A 16,324-nucleotide genomic window follows, 5' to 3' on the forward strand; every position below is an offset into this window, starting at 1 on the left:
GGCTCCTTCCTGGCCTTCTTCCCTGCAAGGCTCCTACGGCCCCTCAGAGCTGCACCAGGCGTTCCAGGCGGCAGGCATGGCCCCTGCAAGTGCTAGCCTAGAATCCTGCCTGTAGGGAGCCCTAGGAAAAGCGGGTGCCTGCCCCTCCCAGAATTCCCTTTACGGTCACATCAATGCTCAACCACTCCCCCCAAGCGTGCCAGATTTCACCCCTCTCGGCCTGTAAAATGAGAATAATACATTTTAGGGGAATTACTCAAAAGAGAATACCAGGGACTTCCCTGGTGGTCCAGTGGTTAAGACTCTGTGCTCCCAATGCATGGGGGCCGGTTTCGATCCCTGGTCAGGGAGCTAGATCCCGTGTGCCGCAACTAGAGATCCCTCACACTGCAACTAAGACCCTGTGCAGCCTAAAGAAAGAAAGAAAGAAAGAAAGAATACTATAAAGTGCTTTGGGAATTCTAAAGGCTAGGGTCCTCACCTTGCAATTAGAGTAACCCCTAACACAACAACTCACATCTTGTAGGGGTCCAGCACTTTCTGTGATCACAATTTTTTTTTTTTTTTGCAGCACGCGGGCCTCTCACTGTTGTGGCGTCTCCTGCCGCAGAGCACAGGTTCCGGACGCGCAGGCTCAGCGGCCATGGCCCACGGGCCCAGCTGCTCCGCAGCATGTGGGATCTTCCTGGACCGGGGCACGAACCCGTGTCCCCTGCATCGGCAGGCGGACTCTCAACCACTGCGCCACCAGGGAAGCCCCTGTGATCACAATTTTAAAGACAGTATTTTAACGTCCTGCCTAGGAATGTCTCCTGCAAGTTACGTCTATTATCTGGTTGTACAGTGAATGAAGAACTAACAGAAAAGGTCAGCAGGCCTTCCTACCTTTAACCTATTCCAAAGCTACCACCTTTCAGTTCTAAGAGGTACAATTCTTAGTTCTAGAACCAACCCTGTGTTAATCTTTCAATTAGGAAAAGAAAGGATTAAAGTAGCAAAAAATAAAATAAAATAAAATACATCAAGGTCCCAATTTCATGGCCATGTTAACTTCCTAATAGGACTAGGGGAAACGTGTATCCACTTTACTATTAATAATAGCTAATATGTGAGTTCATATAAAGTGCCACACACTGTTTTCAGTGCTCTTCCTGCATTAACTTATTTTAGCTACATAGTAGCACGTACTTCGTAGGGATTCTATTTCCTTCCTCTTACACATGAGGAGTTGGAAGCACTGGGAGGTTGTTTAAAGGACGTACCCAGGGAGGGCTGCCCAATAGCTCAGCCTCAGCAAGGCAGCGGGAGATCTTGGCTATCTGGTCTACCTCTCCAGCCATCTACATTCCTACTCCTCCTCATGTTCCAAACCCTAGTCATACTGAATTGCTCAGGATCCTTCATAAACAGTGTGCTTTAACTGCACCCACACCCTACCCGTTCCTGCCTTTACACGTGGCTTTTCTCTCTCTCCCTGAACCATCCTCTCTTTCCAAAGGACAGGAAGTTTTATTCCATGAATGAATGAACATAAGACTGTTGGAAAAATCCATCACTATATTTAAGATCGAAGAGTTGCTTTGGTAGGAAATTCCGAAGTTTTCTCCATAACAAGCCATTCTTGCAAAGCTGTTCTTATCTCAAAGCCAGAATTGCCTACACAGATTGCCTGGGGTCCTCTTTCTTCTGATCTCCCTGACTCTCCCACCACCTTACCTACTTCATCCCTTGCCTCCGGCTCCAGCCTTCAGGAAACATGTCTCCACAGTGACCTTCGGCCACTGACAAAGAGGTTGGCCTGGGAGTTCGAAGACCTCCATTCAACAGCTGTCTACCCCTTCACCTTAGGACTCCATTTCAGGGGAAGAGCACGTACTTTGGTTCTCAAACCATTTTCACTGTATCCAAAACTAGCCGTTGGGCTTGGTGATAAGACACCCACAAGGAACACACCTTATCCAAGCCATGATGTGAGGGCACTGGTCTGACACTGCACTGAAAAATGAGCATCCAATGGTTTAAATGACTTTTTCATTTACAGATCCAGCATCCCTTCCATGTCTTTGGAGAACCTTAAACACATCATTACAAGAAAGAAGACATGGGATGGCCTCAGAGAAATAGTGCCCTAAACGTCATAGAGCCAACGCAATAAGCATTAAACACTTAATAGCAAACTTTTTAATTAAACAGAAAGGTTTTGACTGTTGACTGATATGTCAAAGCTCCTTTTCTTTTAAACTGATGCTTATTTGTCATATGACACAGGCATAGAAGCTACTTTAAATAAGGTACATTGAAAAAGATATCAAGTACAGCATTACTGATAATAGCAACAAAAAAAAAAGAGAGAGGGGAAGAGAGAGAAAAGTGAAATGGAAATAAAGTAAATCATGCTTATTTTTAAATTTTCTGAATATTTACAGAGCATCTACTATCAAGGCACCAAGCTTAACACTTGGGATATAATGTTAAAAACATAGACATGGCTCTGCCCTCACAGAGCTTCCATTCTATTATGGGAGACAGACACTCAAGCAATTACATTGTATATTTCATCCCAGCAGTTAAGACAATAATCAGTCCTAAGTAATAAAAGAAAACAGTGAAATATTACGTAGACATTTTAAATGATGTCTAAGAGGTTTTATAATAGAAAATATTACAAGAATAGTTTAATAAAAGAAACAACTTTATAAAGTATATGATCTCATAAATATTTTTTTAAAAAGTATAGAAGGAAGATTCAATGGTTGTAAAATCCATCTGTAAGAATAGGTGACTGAGAAAGGTTAAGAAGAATGATAAAAGGAACTTCTACTCCCAAAAAGGGAAACATACTTCCAAGCTACAATTAGTTCAGCTAGAAATGGGGCAACAATCAGGTGTACAGGACAAACATCTACACATCTGTTTCTGGACCCATAGTTTAGAATATGGCTTTTTAAATGTTTCGAAAGTGGCATTTAAACCAGTGAGAATAAGAGGTAAACTAGGCATTAACTAGTAGGTCAACTATTTAGAAAAATAAGTAAACTTAGACGTTTACATCACAAACTCCAAATGTAACGTATGAAAGTATAAATCCCACTGGTAAAGCTGGGAGAAAAAAAGAAATACATATATTTTATATAGTAATAATCCAAAATCATCATTAAATGACTAATTATCGTTTCCAAAAGAATCCCAAGCACATTGCAATGTTAAAATTTAGAAACCATTACATGAACTTTAGGAAACCACTAAGCTGATTTTGGGGTGGGCAGGCATTCTAAACATAAAAGGAAAATCATTTTAGAAAACTGAAAGACTTGACAATAGATGTTGAAAGTCAATTTCTATCCATGACATACATCTCACACCATAAATATAGTTATCACAAAATAAATATGGTTAAATGGTCAGGGAAAAAATTGTTTCCAATATACGGCAGCTAAAAGGTTAATATTCTTCATTTAGGGTATGCTCTTACAATCTGTGAGACGGAACCATCCCAATAAGAAATGTGCAAAGAACATGAATTTAACTGATGGAGAAGTTTAAAAGACCAATAAATATATTTTAAATATTCAACCACATTAGTAATGAGGTTACATTTAAATGCTAGTTTAAGATTAAGCCCTGTGGGGACTTCCCTGGTGGCGCAGTGGTTAAGAATCCGCCTGCCAATGCAGGGAACACAGGTTCAATCCCTGGTCTGGGAAGATCCCAGATGCTGCAGAGCAACTAAGCCCGTGCGCCACAACCACTGAGCCTGTGCTCTAGAGCTTACGAGCCACAACTACTGAGCCCACGCGCCTAGAGCCCGTGCATTGCAACAAGAGAAGCCACCGCAGTGAGACACCCGCGCACCGCAACGAAGAGTAGCCCCCTCTCGCCGCAGCCCGCGTGCAGCAATGAAGACCCACCGTAGCCAAAAATAAAATTAAATAAAATAAATAAATTTATTTTAGGAACATATTTAAAAAAAAAAGGAAGACCTAAAGCAAATACACTAAAGCAAATGCACTAAAAAGACCTAAAGCAAATACACTAAATTAACACAGGGGCAACTCTTTCTGCCTCTTTTATCTTCTCTATATTAGCAAAGGATAACCCTTTTAAAAAGACCTAGTGTGTTGACTGCCAAACGTTGTTGAAAGTTGACTGAAAGAACGGAGGGATGGGGTGGAGAGAAGGTAGGTGGGGCAGTCAAAGGCCTTAGAGATGGGGGAGGGGGGAGGCGGGCGAGCTGGGCCAGCAGCTGGGCCTCTGACCCCAGGACGGGCCAGGAACAAGAACCACCCCTGACCTCAGCTCTCTGTAAACCTCACCCAGTTTCTTCATGCTGCACTTAGGCAAGAGAGCAGAGGCCCAGAGGGGAAAACCACTGCTCCAAGATATACAGGTTGGTAGCGTTTGACCTTCTGTGAAAGAGAAAGGAAAATGGCCAAAGCCATTCCGCAAACAAGCACAGACACACAGAGGCATTCTTCCACACGGCCAGCTCACCTGCCGTCAGCGGTCACCAGCCTCGGCAAAGGGAACACAGATCTCAGGGCCTGAGCCAGGCACCCGAGAGCCGACTGAGCTCGGCTTGGCGACCCGCTGAGGCCCCAGAGCCCCCCACAGGGATAAGCATGCCCTTGCCCTGGCCACGTCCACAGGCCAACGCCGAGCCACCTGCTGATTCTGAGCTGGTCCCTGGCCCAGAAGCTGGCCAGCTGAGCTGTCAGAGGTAAGCCTGATGGTCAGGCTGGACTTCCGCCCCCGGCTGGCTCCCCAGGTCGGGAAGCCAGAGTTCTGCAGAAAGGAGGCCGCCCGTGGAAGATAAACTGCAACCGCACTGTCATCCCCTGCCCTTCCAGAAAGTACTGCATCCCCTGCCCCTCGGCTCTGCCCACTTTAAACACAGGGGCAACTAATCCGCTGCACGCCAGGGCGTCTGAGGTGACCCAGACGGGAAGGGCAATAAACACAGGCACACAGCATATAGAAACCACAAAAACACCATCGGTTAGGCCACTGGTCCACGGGTCCTGATAAAGGACATCAGAAATGGAACAGGCACTTCACACGCCTTCATCCTCTCAAACCTCACAAAATGACGGTTCTCGTTTCACACGTGAACACACTGAGGCTCAGAGGAAAAGTCAAAGAGCTGGGAAGCGCTGGGGCTGGAAAGCAAAGTCAAACGCCCGTGCCATCTCTCCCAGGACGCGCTTGTCCCCATCGCCACAAAGGGCTCCTGCCTGGCACGTGTGGAATCCGGCCCCTGGGCTGCGTTAGGATGGGCCTTCCCATCACTGCCGGGTGCAGCTCCAGAAAGGGCAGCTGACCTTGTATACCAAAGGTGCTCAATCTACGTCCGGGAAAGGACACCGGGTGTGGTCCCAGCAAGTAGTAATTATAAGTATGGTTGCCAATCACTGAGCATCATCTGCTCCCTGGAGGGCCCGTACGAGGAATGTGAACCTTCACTCATTTGGCCTGAGTGAAACACAGCTGATGTGTCCATTTCTCAGATGAAAACACTGAGGCTCAGAAGTCTCGCAGCTAGGACACCAGTGCTCCTTTCCCAAACCCCAACTCTCCCACCACCCTGACAAGGTAACAGGCCCAAATGGGTCATTCAGGTCAACTCCCCACTCCTGGGCGGTCTCCCCAGCCCCAGGCTCCACCCCGGCCCGGTGCTCCAGGACTACCTTGGTTGAGGTAGGTCAAAGTCTCTTCGTGCAGCTTCACAGCTGGGGACGTGGCGGCACACAGCACATACTGCAGGGGTGGCAGGCGGGCCTCGTTCTCAGGGGACAGCTGGGGCTCCTCCTGCTTGAAGATGGGCAGGGCGAGGACGTCGCTGCAACACAGGAGGGAGGGGTCAGGAGCAGGGTCCCCGGAGCCCATTCGCAAAGACAGGGCCATGTGGCCAGCCCTGGTGTCAAGGGCAACGCAGCCCAGCATGGTGCAGCAGGCGGGTTCAGCCTACCGCACCGCATGTCACAGATACTCTAAGATGCTTTCCAACGAGGGAGACCAATCCTGGATGATTCTACTTTCACGCCAAGACCTTCGAGAGATTGATTCAGATGCCGCCTGGTTGCCATCCACAAGAGTCTGGCTTTTAGAATAAGAGCCCGAACAAAATTTTTAATCTTTTTGAATAAACTGTCCCAGTTATTGGCCACTTCTCAGACCAAGACAATTTCCTGTCCTCCGGACTCTGGAAACCATGCAAATGGAGAAACTGCTTCACCCACCCAAACTGAGACAACCCTCCACCTTTCTAAAAAAAAAAGGACAGCTGGCCCATAAGCCCTATTTTAAGGGTCATACTAATATCTCCTAAACGCAAAACAAGAAGGACCTTGGTTTCTGTTCAGTTTTCTTACCCAAATGGAAAATACTGAGATGCTCAAAGATTCTTTTCCTCCACCTCTAAACAAAAATCCCCATCAGATCCAAAAAATCAGCCTAGGACTGGATAACTTGTTTCTGGATGTATTTCTTAAGTGCCTTCCCAAGGAAAAGAGAAATCCTTGAGAACATGAAGGACCTGAAAGCAGGAGAGACTTGGTTACGCTCTCTGGATTACAAACAGATTATGGCACGGACACCCATGCCAAAAAAGTGCCCGTGCCCTTATCTTAATAACCCTCTACCCTCGGAGCATCCTGGGTTCTGAATCAGATTCACTGACCCCACTTCACTATATAAACAGCAGAGTCACTGGTATAATCTGCTCCTCAGACAGCACCACAAACGAGTAGCTCTAAAACACAGACCCGGCACACACCCCAACATGTCGCAACAACTCTCAGAAGGAAAAGTCTGGCTTGGGGCTCACGTGGAAAACCTCCCCTGTGGGGGGCCAGCCCTGCCACCATCCATGGCCCTGGCTCTCCCACCCCACACCTTCCTTTGCCCAGACCGGGGCACACTCCCAGCCCAAGAGGTTATCTAGGAACAGGGGAGAAGCAGGCAGGCGTGCTCCCCGGGCGATTGCATAATTTTGTGTTTGCCCAGACCACGTTAAGTTAATAATCCATGGGCTGGTGCCTTTAAATTTAAAAAAAGGGAGGGATGCAGGGGAGGAGGGTGGGTAAGAGCCATCACTCAACAGTAACTTGTTTCAAGCCTGGCATCCTTATTTGCTGAGCAATAAAGTCACCAGGACATGAAACAGAAGGAGGGAAGAAGGGAGTACAGGCCGCTACCTGGGAAGGTGAGACAACTTGCAGAGGTGCCGCTCAGTGAGGAGAGGACCAAAAAGAAAATGCACAAACTAAACAAAAGGACAAGACCTTCGCTCTAGAGCCAGGGGGACCAGAGGCATATTCACTGACCCTCACCTTGGCGTTCACCGAGGTCAACCTCTCCAAGGGTGAACACCCCAGCTTCCAAGAAGTGAAATTAAAACAGAGTGTGGGGACCTCCCTGGCTGTCCAGTGGTTAGGACTCCACGCTTCCACTGCAGGGGGCGCGGGTTCAATCCCTGGTCGGGGAACTAAGATCCCGCATAATGCTAGGCATGGGCAAAAAAAAAAAAAAGAGTGTGGACCAACATGCTTTTTAATCCATGCTCCCCAAACGACCTTTCACCCCAACTCGCATCCCACCTCACCCCGCTGAATGCAATACCAAACTCCTAAAAGGTACTCCCCAAAATCCCATCTCCGGAGCAGGGGCACCTCCCGCCCAAGAGGAGAATTATTCCCTAAAAGGATGACATTTTCGGTATCCAGGAAGTTTTAAATACACTCACGTCTCCACTCAGGGTCACCTCCAGACTTAGTTCTAATCTATGGCAACATACCGAATGGCCACAAACTATAAAATTCAGGCAAAATCACACCTAAAACTGCATGGTGCGGTACAATAAATGTATCCCATTGTAGCATTTCAAGTAAGCGAACAGACACAGCCTTCTGCCAGGGATTAACATCTGCCCAGTAGGGGACTTGCCTGGCGGTCCAGTGGTTAGGACTCCACGCTTCCACTGCAGGGGGCACGGGGAAGTAAGATCCCCGCGAGCCGCAAGGCATGGCCAAAAAAAAAAAAATCTTCCCGGTGGGCTTAACATCCCCCAGAGCAGTCTCCCTCTGGTGACATCACCATGGTCTGCAGAGAAGCCATCAGTCCTTAATTAAGACCCTAGACTTCTGCCATCCCCTACCACTCTGGCCCATGATAAAACACAGCAGACACATTACATAAACCCAATCACTCCTTTGCCTTCTGAAATGGGGATGCCTTCGGGGACGACTACTGGACAAATATCTATCAAAAGCCAGGATTTCCAAATCACCTGTACTGCTAAATCTGACTTGAAACTTCTAGGGACCAAAAATAAAAATGAAATGAAGCATGCAGGACGGGCTCTCACTGTGGGGCAGCCTGTACCAGCGACTTCCCACCTAGGTCCCACAATTCACTTTCTCTGAGCTCACACCAAATGCCCTTTGGGTTAAATTAGGCACATTTCATAAACTGTGACTAGGATGGAAATAAAGACAGGCTACAGCTGGTTCAGGCGAGTTCAGAAAGTGAAATGACCGCCCATTAGTACCCGGCCAGCTGCACAACAGGGAAAAACAATCCTCCAGGAACTGAAGCTAACGGAGGTGCCACTTCCTTCAAGGGGACAGGGGAGAAAACTTTGCAAGACAGGCAGGACTTACTTTTCCCTTTGAAGAGCACTAGTCAAATCCCTGCAGAAGAAGAAAGATTTCCATCAAGGGCAATCAATGTGCGGGCCTCGGGCCTACACACGCAAGACCACCTGGTGGGAGGGGGGACCCTGTCCCTCCCAAGCCCCCGCCCGCCCCCGCCGGCCCGCGAGGCCCAGCGCAGGGCCGCGCTCGCCGCTCTCTCGCCCCTCGGCCGGAGCAAGGACACTGGAGAGGACGCGAGGCTCGGAGAGGGACCGGGCGGAGAGGGGCAAAGAGCAGGGAACTAGACTCCCCGGGATAGGCTCCAGACCGACGGCAGGAAGTTTCCTCTTCTCCGACGCGAGCGGGGAGAGGAGAGACAGGGAGGCGGACGGCCCCGGAGAGGCTGCGGCCAGAGATGCGCGCTCTGCGCCCGCCGGGGTCGTCGGGGAAGCAGCCCCCGCGGGCACCAGACTCCGCAAACCCGCCTCCCGGGGGGATCCCCAACTCTGAGCGTCGGCTCCCGCTGGGGTCGGTCCGTCGGTCCCAGGCGGGACTCTGGGCGGGTCTCCCTCAGTCCCCCAAGGGCAGACAGAGGGGAGGCGGGGGCGCAGCGGGGGCGCTCCGGACCCCTGGCCCAGCCGCCCCGCTCCCGGCCCGCAGACCCCGGCCCAAGCCCCTTACCGCAGGTAGCTGCCGGAGTTGTGCTGGTTGTAGTGCTCGGGCTGCGTGTGCCAGAACAGCATGGCTGGGGCTCCGAGCCCGGCCCGACCCAGGCGCGCGGCGGACGGGACGCGGGGCGCGCCGACCTCTCTCGGTCACCTGCCAGCAGCACTCCCGACCGCTGGGTCCGCCCGCCCCCGCGCATTTATGGACAGCCCTGGGGGCGGGGCCTCAACCGGACCCGCCCCCAGGCCGCGCGGCCGGGAGATGGCTCCAGCGGCCGCCTCACCTGGTGACCCGCACGGGCGCGTCCTCCCCGGGAGCGAGCGCGCCTCCAGGGCGGCGACCGCGAGCGGGCGGCGCGGCCGCGGGCGGGGGCTGAGGCCCGGGCTCCATCCCGGCCCCCGGGGCGGGGCCCAGGTAACCATCACCGCAGCCCCGGTGTCACCGACGCGCCTCCTCCGCGCGCCCATTCGCGCGGCCCCAGGGCGGGTGCCCAGGGCGGGTCCCCAGAGCGGTACCGCGGTTGGGGAGAGGCCGCTGTGAGCTTGGATGTCAGGGACCCCTACCTTGCTCTGCCTGACCCCTTCCCTTGCTCTTGCTTTTTCATAGCACTGTGACACTCTCAGAAATCGTATTTTGTTTTGTTGTTTAATGTACGCTTGTGTATGGACTGTCTGTCTCCAAGAGGGCAAGGCTGTGGACTCTCTAATTCACTGTTCTATCCCCACCGCCTAGAAAAGTGCTTGGGACATAGTGAGTGCTCAATAAATATTAGCTGAATAAATATTTTTAAAAAGAAATGCATCAAGTGAGTAATCAGAGAAGGCTTCCTGGAGGACGCGACCTTGAGCTGAGGCCTTATAGATTCAGAGGAAATGCCTCTGTGAATATCCGGAGGGAAAGTGGTTCCAGGCAGGGCAACAGTAAGCAAGGCCCTGCGGCTGACCTACTTTGGTGTGGCCTGGGGCTGGGTGACCCAGGGGAGAGCTTAGGAGGTGAGGTGGGCACGGTGAGTGGGGCAGATCAAAGAGGGCCTGGCAGGCCCTGGCAAAGAAGCAGCTGGGCTTTTATTCTAAGTGTGTTTTCAGCAGAGGAGTTGCATGTATGAGCTGCCTTTTGGAAGGATCAGTCTGGAAGGAGTGTGGGCAGTGGGTCACGGGGGTGGGGCAGTTAGGACGGAGTGGAGGTCAAAGAGCCATGACCCACACCCGAGTGACCTTCACACCCCACCCCGTCCCCACGTTGGTCCAGTGCCTGGCACAGAAGAGCTGCACATTCTATCCCAGACTGGTATTCAGAGCAAATAACGTCCCCCGGAGACCGTGGCCCAGAGCTCCCAGCTCCCCCAAGCATGGGGGTGAGTCAAAGCCTCCCTCACCCTGCTCTCTAGGTCCCCCCTGCCCCACTGCAGCCACTGGTCACAACTGGCAACCACTTCCTCTGGGCAGCTCTGAGGGCCCACCACCTCCCCACTGCTCTCCTGCCACTCAGATCCCCCTTCACGGATGGATTTGTTGCACCAGCTACAGGCAGGACTATAAGCAGACAGCCCGCAGCCTTCCGCCCCAGGGGCTCTGTTGCGGAGAGCCTCCTTGCCCAAGGTAACCCCCTGTTGGGGTGACCCCAATGACTACCCACACAAAATATCAAAGTCTGGCCATCTCTGCTGATGGGCTGTTGTAGGCTTAGGATCCCCCGTGGGGCCAGTCAGAGCTGTCACGGGACCTTCTTCATACACTCCTGTTTCCTTCCCATCCCTTGCATAGGTGTTAATTTCAAGGGCACCTCCAAATAAACATCCTGAACGCTAAGCTCCGTCTGAGGGTCCATGACAAGTCTGGTGTTCACGTGGGAGGGGCTCTGAGGTGGTGTAGAAACAGCGTGCCCTTTTCTGGATTCCCTCACTGGGCAGATACCCCCAGAGCACCTGCCGCGTGCCAGGCATGGCCCTGGGTGCAAGATGCAAGCTTGCATTCTGACTGGAGAGGCCGGTGGGTGAGCAGCAATGACAATGCAGTGTGATCAAGGATGTAGAGGCTGCCCTGTGAATTCAAGGGAGGACTTTGGAGCTCAGAAAAGTCTCCCAGGTAGTGTGATGTCTCCTGATGGATGGGCGGAAGTTTGGCCAATCTGTGAAATCAAGGCTGGACGAGGGTCTCCAGCTGAGCACGCAACCTGTGCAAAAGCCTGGAGAAAGGGCATGGGGAGCATGGGAAGGAGACGACCCTGATTCAAGTCCAGCTTTCCCACCTGGCTTTGTCAGGATGTGTGGGCCTGGATTGGGGTAAATGGACCGCATGCGGCCTCTCACGTCAGCATGGTCCTGGGACTTGCTTTGACTGTAGAACTCAGGTGTTCCAGTTCCAGTCAGCCCTAGGAAGCCAGGCAGCTTCTGCCTGCACTCTCCTGGAGCTCTGGACACCGAGGGGAGAGTCCAACCACCCCACTGGAGAGCAAGGCCCACCAGGCCCCACCCGTTCGGGCCACCAGCAAGGGCCGTCTTGGCTGGGCCAGTGGATCTGCTCCAGCAGACACCGCATGGAGCAGAAATGAGCCACCCACCAAGCCCTGCCCAGAACGCAGCCCTGAGAGCAAACACACAGATGCGGCTTTAAGCCACGAACAGGGGACATGGTTTGTCTCACACCACCGGAGAGATGATTACTGGACCCTTTGAACCTCAGTCTTGCCTTTGGTGAAGGGGAGTGATCAGGCTTCGTTTCAAGGGGGTGATGACACTTAGGGTCAGTGAGCGTAGCCTCTCAGGAATGACCAGCCTTCTCTGTCCCTTGAGGTGACTTCAGACCTTCACTCCATTCCTAGATTTTGACTCTTTTGTTTCTGTTGATGCTGCACGGCTTGAGGGATCTTAGTTCCCTGCCCAGGGATTGAACCCAGGCCCTCGTCAGTGAAAGGGCCAAGTCCTAACCACTGGACCACCAGGGAACTCCCAGATTTGGACTCTCCTGAGTGTAGGATTGGCAATGCCCTTGGAGACTGCCTCTGAGTCATGCCGTGTGAACAAGGATGCGTACCCCTGCCTGTGACTTGTCATCGTTGCACAGTTAGGACCAGCCTGGGCCCCAGGGGCTCCCAGTCCTGTCAGGAGAAGACAGACGTGCAGGCGATAGCCTATCAGTCTCTCTTTTCATTTTGTAAATGTCCACAGTTCACTTATGGTGGACTTTTTTTTTTTTTTTTTTTTTTGGCTGCGTTTGGTCTTCATTGCTGCGTGCGGGCTTTCTCTAGTTGCAGCGAGCGGGGGCTACTCTTCCTTGCGGTGCGCGGGCTTCTCATTGCAGTGGCTTCTCTTGTTGGGGAGCACGGGCTCTAGGCGCACGGGCTTCAGTAGTTGTGGCATGCAGGCTCAGTAGTTGTGGCTCACGGACTTAGTTGCTCCTTGGCATGTGGGAGCTTCCCGGACCTGGGATCGAACCCGTGTCCCCTGCATTGGCAGGCGGGTTCTTAACCACTGCACCACCAGGGAGGACTATTGACTTTTACTCTGTGCCAGGCCTGGCGCCATCCCCTGGAGTTTGCCAATGCTGAGAAGTAGGCTTATCACCCCATCTCACAGATGAGGAAACTGAGGCTCAGGAATCTGAATGCCACAGCTGGGTTTCGAGACCAGAGCTGAGAGTTCAGGGCCTGTGCTCTTTGGTTACCATCAATTCCTGTCCCGAGGCCTTGCGTTTCTTTGTTCACACGAGGCTGGGCAAACGTGCTGGGATCAGAGGTGTGTCTGCTCCTAAGGAGCGGCCTGGGGCCCCACAGAGCTGGTGGGCAGGGGTGTTCTCCTGGGGCGAGCCTCTCCCTTGGGCCCTATTATGCCCACAGGCTTGGGGACAGTGAGTTGCAAATACAGAGCGGGCAGCATCCTCCAGCTGGAAGCCAGGCCCGCCCCCGCTGCTGTGCACTCCGCCCAGGCAGGGGAATGGGATGGGCCTGGCGCTGGCAGGCGGGAGCCCTCCTGCACTTGGTGTCTGGCCTGTGGGGCCCTCTTGACTGTACCTCGGGCCCTGACTCCCGCTGAGGGGCAAAGCCCCAGGCAGGGAACACACCAGAAGCTCCCATCTGCTGAGCCCTGGCTCTACACAGGCATCAATTTCACGAATGCACTCTCTCCTCTACAGCCCTGCAAGGTTCGCTGCGATTACCCCAGGAGGCTCCAAACACTGGAACGACCTGCCCAAGGCGAGGGGACTGAGATCCCAGATTTGAACCCAAGCCTCCTGACCTTAGGCCTCTGGACCCGGTGCCCTGTGCCGGTGCCGCCTCTCGGCCCCCAGCCTAGGCCAGGGCATGGGTGGGGCAGCTGGCCCACCTCACCCCATGTGCACCCAACAGCTGGGGGAGGCGGGGGTCTCCAAGGCCCTCAGGAGCTGACAGCCCTCCTGAGGAAGCAGCAATCTTCTGTGAGTGTGGGCCCCCAGCAGGCTCTGGAATCTCCTAGGCAGGGCCCACGTCCTCCTTGGAAATGCGTCCCCTGCACGTGGCGTGGGGTCCTCACACAAAGGCTACTTAGGAGCTGCTCTTCTAATGTGAATGACTTGAACTGACATGAAACACCATGGGAGGGAATTCCCTGGTGGCCCAGTGGTTGGGACTCAGTGCTCACATGGTTGGGGCCGTGGTTCCATTCCTGGTCTAGGAACTAAGATCCCACAATGGGAGACGCTTCCGATAGGAAAATCACTAGTACTGTCGATTATGCAATTAACTAATGTTCTAGGAATAACATAGAATTACGTACAACATTCAAAAAGTTCAGCCCCCCCGACTTCCACCCCATCCCGCTCATCAGTGTGCCTCCTGGGGACTCTTCCCGAGCTGTGTGGCGCCCATGAGCACGCATGTGTCCGAAGGAGGCTGCAGGGGCCACACTAGGGCTGCCGGGGCTGCCCAGAGATCTTAGAGCTGGATAATCCTGGCAGGCTTCCTTGGGGAAGGAGAGGCCGGTAATCTGAGCTGGGTTCCAAGGGAGGTAAGATTTCTGTAGATGAAAGAAAACAGCAGGAGGTTCTCCAGGCATGAGGAACAGCATGTGCAAAGGTGCCGAGGGAGGAAAAAGTGTGGTTCTCTAGTGGGACAACAAAGTGGGAGCCACAGGGAGTAAGAAGGGGCCAGGTGACCTCTGACTTCTGGGGAGTGGACTGGCTGTGTTGCGTTGGGCAAGTCACTTAACCTCTCTGTTGCAGAGTTGCAATGGACATTTACTGAGGAGTGCTCTTGGGATCAGCAGCTGTGGGCAGTGGGGGTGAAGGAAGGAAGATGTGGGCAGACGGGCGAGTTAAGCTATGAGATCTCCATGGATCCTAAAGGGACCCGGGGACTGGAATGGCCCTCCGAGTTTTCTAGAAATGGGACAAGGAAGTCAGGTCTTTGTATACTCACACTGACCAGTAGCATCAGGCACGGGTTGCCCCTGGGGAAGGGAGGGACCTTGGCAAAGTGACTCAGCTGGTGGCCAGTCCTAGAGAGGGACCCAGCCAGTGCTATGCTCTGAGTGCCTCGGCCTGGGAGGGCACACCTGGGCTCGACGTGACCATGCTCTCCGAGCCGAGCCTTTGTTTACGGAATGAAGACGCCGCCTGCGTCTTGGAGCCGTTGGGAGGACTAAGCAAGAGAGTGTTCAGGATGCTCCCAGCTTCCCTAAACACTGTCAGCTTTTCTGCTGCACATCACCAATCTGAGTGTTCACTCCTTCTCGAATGTTCCAAAGTGTGCAGTGGGTAAAAAACCCCAAGTCCAAGTTAGGATTACATTCTGATGCAAGTAACAGCAACCTCGACATAAAGACAGCTCAGATGAGATAGAGGTTTATTTCTCCCTCAAGTTCTAAAAGTCTAGAGTGTTGACACTGTCCGATACGGTGCCAATGAACCACATGCGGCCAGTGAGCAATTGAACCATGGCTAGTCTTACAAATGAACCTGTCTACGAGACAGAAACAAAATCACGGACATTGAGAACAGACTGGTGGTTGTCAAGGTGGAGGGCACTGGGGGAGGCGTGGAGTGGGAGTTTGGGGTTAGCAGATGCACACTACTATATAGAGAATAGATAGACAACAAGGTCCTACTGTAGAGCACAGGGAACTATATTCAATATCCTGAGATAAACCACAATGGAAAAGCATATATAAAAAAAATGTATATATACGTATAACTGAATCACTTTGCTGTACAGCAGAAATTAACACAACGTTGTAAATCAACTAGACTTCAATATAAAAATTGATAAACAACAAAAAAGAAATATGGCTAGTCTTAACTGAGATGTATTAAAAGTGCAAAGGGGCTTCCCTGGTGGCACAGTGGTTAAGCATCCGGCTGCCAACGCAGGGGACGTGGGTTTGATCCCATGTCCGGGAAGATCCCACATATCTTGGAGCAACTAAGCCTGTGCGCCACAACTACTGAGCCCATATGCCACAACTACTGAAACCTGTGCACCTAGAGCCTGTGCTCCGCAACAAGAGAAGCCACCGCAATGAGAAACCCGCGCACCACAACAAAGAGTAGCCCCCGCTCGCTGCAACTAGAGAAAGCCCGTGCACAGAAACGAAGACTCAAAGCAGCCAAAAATAAATAAATAAATTTATTTAAAAAAAGAAGTACAAAGTACAGGAATTCCCTGATGGTCCAGCAGTTAGGACTCCGCACTTTCACTGCCAAGGGCTCAGGTTCAATCCCTGGTCAGGGAACTAAGATCCCACAAGCCACAAGGTGCAGCCACAGATAAATAAATAAACAAAAGTGCAAAGTACACAGCAGTTTCAAAGATTTTATATGAAAAACAGAATGTAATGTAGCCCATCAATAATTTTTACACTGATCATATGATAAATGATAATATTTTGAATATACAGCTGGCCCTCGATGTCCGCAGATGCGGAACCCTGGGATGGGGGGCAGGGGCAGCCGTAAAGGGCTCGAGCCTCCTTGGATTTTGGTATCTGCGGAGCTCCTGGAACCAAACCCCTGCAGATAGCAAGGGACAACTGTGTTGAGTTAAATACACAATATTTT

At 52.0% G+C, this 16,324-nt stretch overlaps 1 protein-coding gene across 4 annotated transcripts in view; it reads right to left on the reverse strand.

Annotated features, from left to right (window-relative positions):
- Positions 1 to 9,458, reverse strand: part of TFCP2L1 (transcription factor CP2 like 1) — a 65,573-nt gene extending 56,115 nt beyond the window's left edge. For 2 of the 4 annotated variants that reach the window (XM_060016944.1, XM_060016942.1), the window contains exons 1-3: positions 9,312 to 9,458; positions 8,658 to 8,687; positions 5,685 to 5,836 (exon numbers count right to left, since the gene is read on the reverse strand). In XM_060016944.1, the coding sequence (XP_059872927.1) occupies positions 5,685 to 5,836; positions 8,658 to 8,687; positions 9,312 to 9,373 (244 nt within the window). In that variant the 5' untranslated portion in view covers positions 9,374 to 9,458. The remainder of the gene's footprint in view (positions 1 to 5,684; positions 5,837 to 8,657; positions 8,688 to 9,311) is intronic. The other 2 variants (XM_060016945.1, XM_060016943.1) reach the window with 1 other exon arrangement.
- Positions 9,459 to 16,324: the final 6,866 nt, after the last annotated feature.

The sequence above is a fragment of the Delphinus delphis genome, chromosome 7, assembly GCF_949987515.2.
Source record: "Delphinus delphis chromosome 7, mDelDel1.2, whole genome shotgun sequence".
NCBI classification, from domain to species: Eukaryota; Metazoa; Chordata; class Mammalia; order Artiodactyla; family Delphinidae; genus Delphinus; species Delphinus delphis.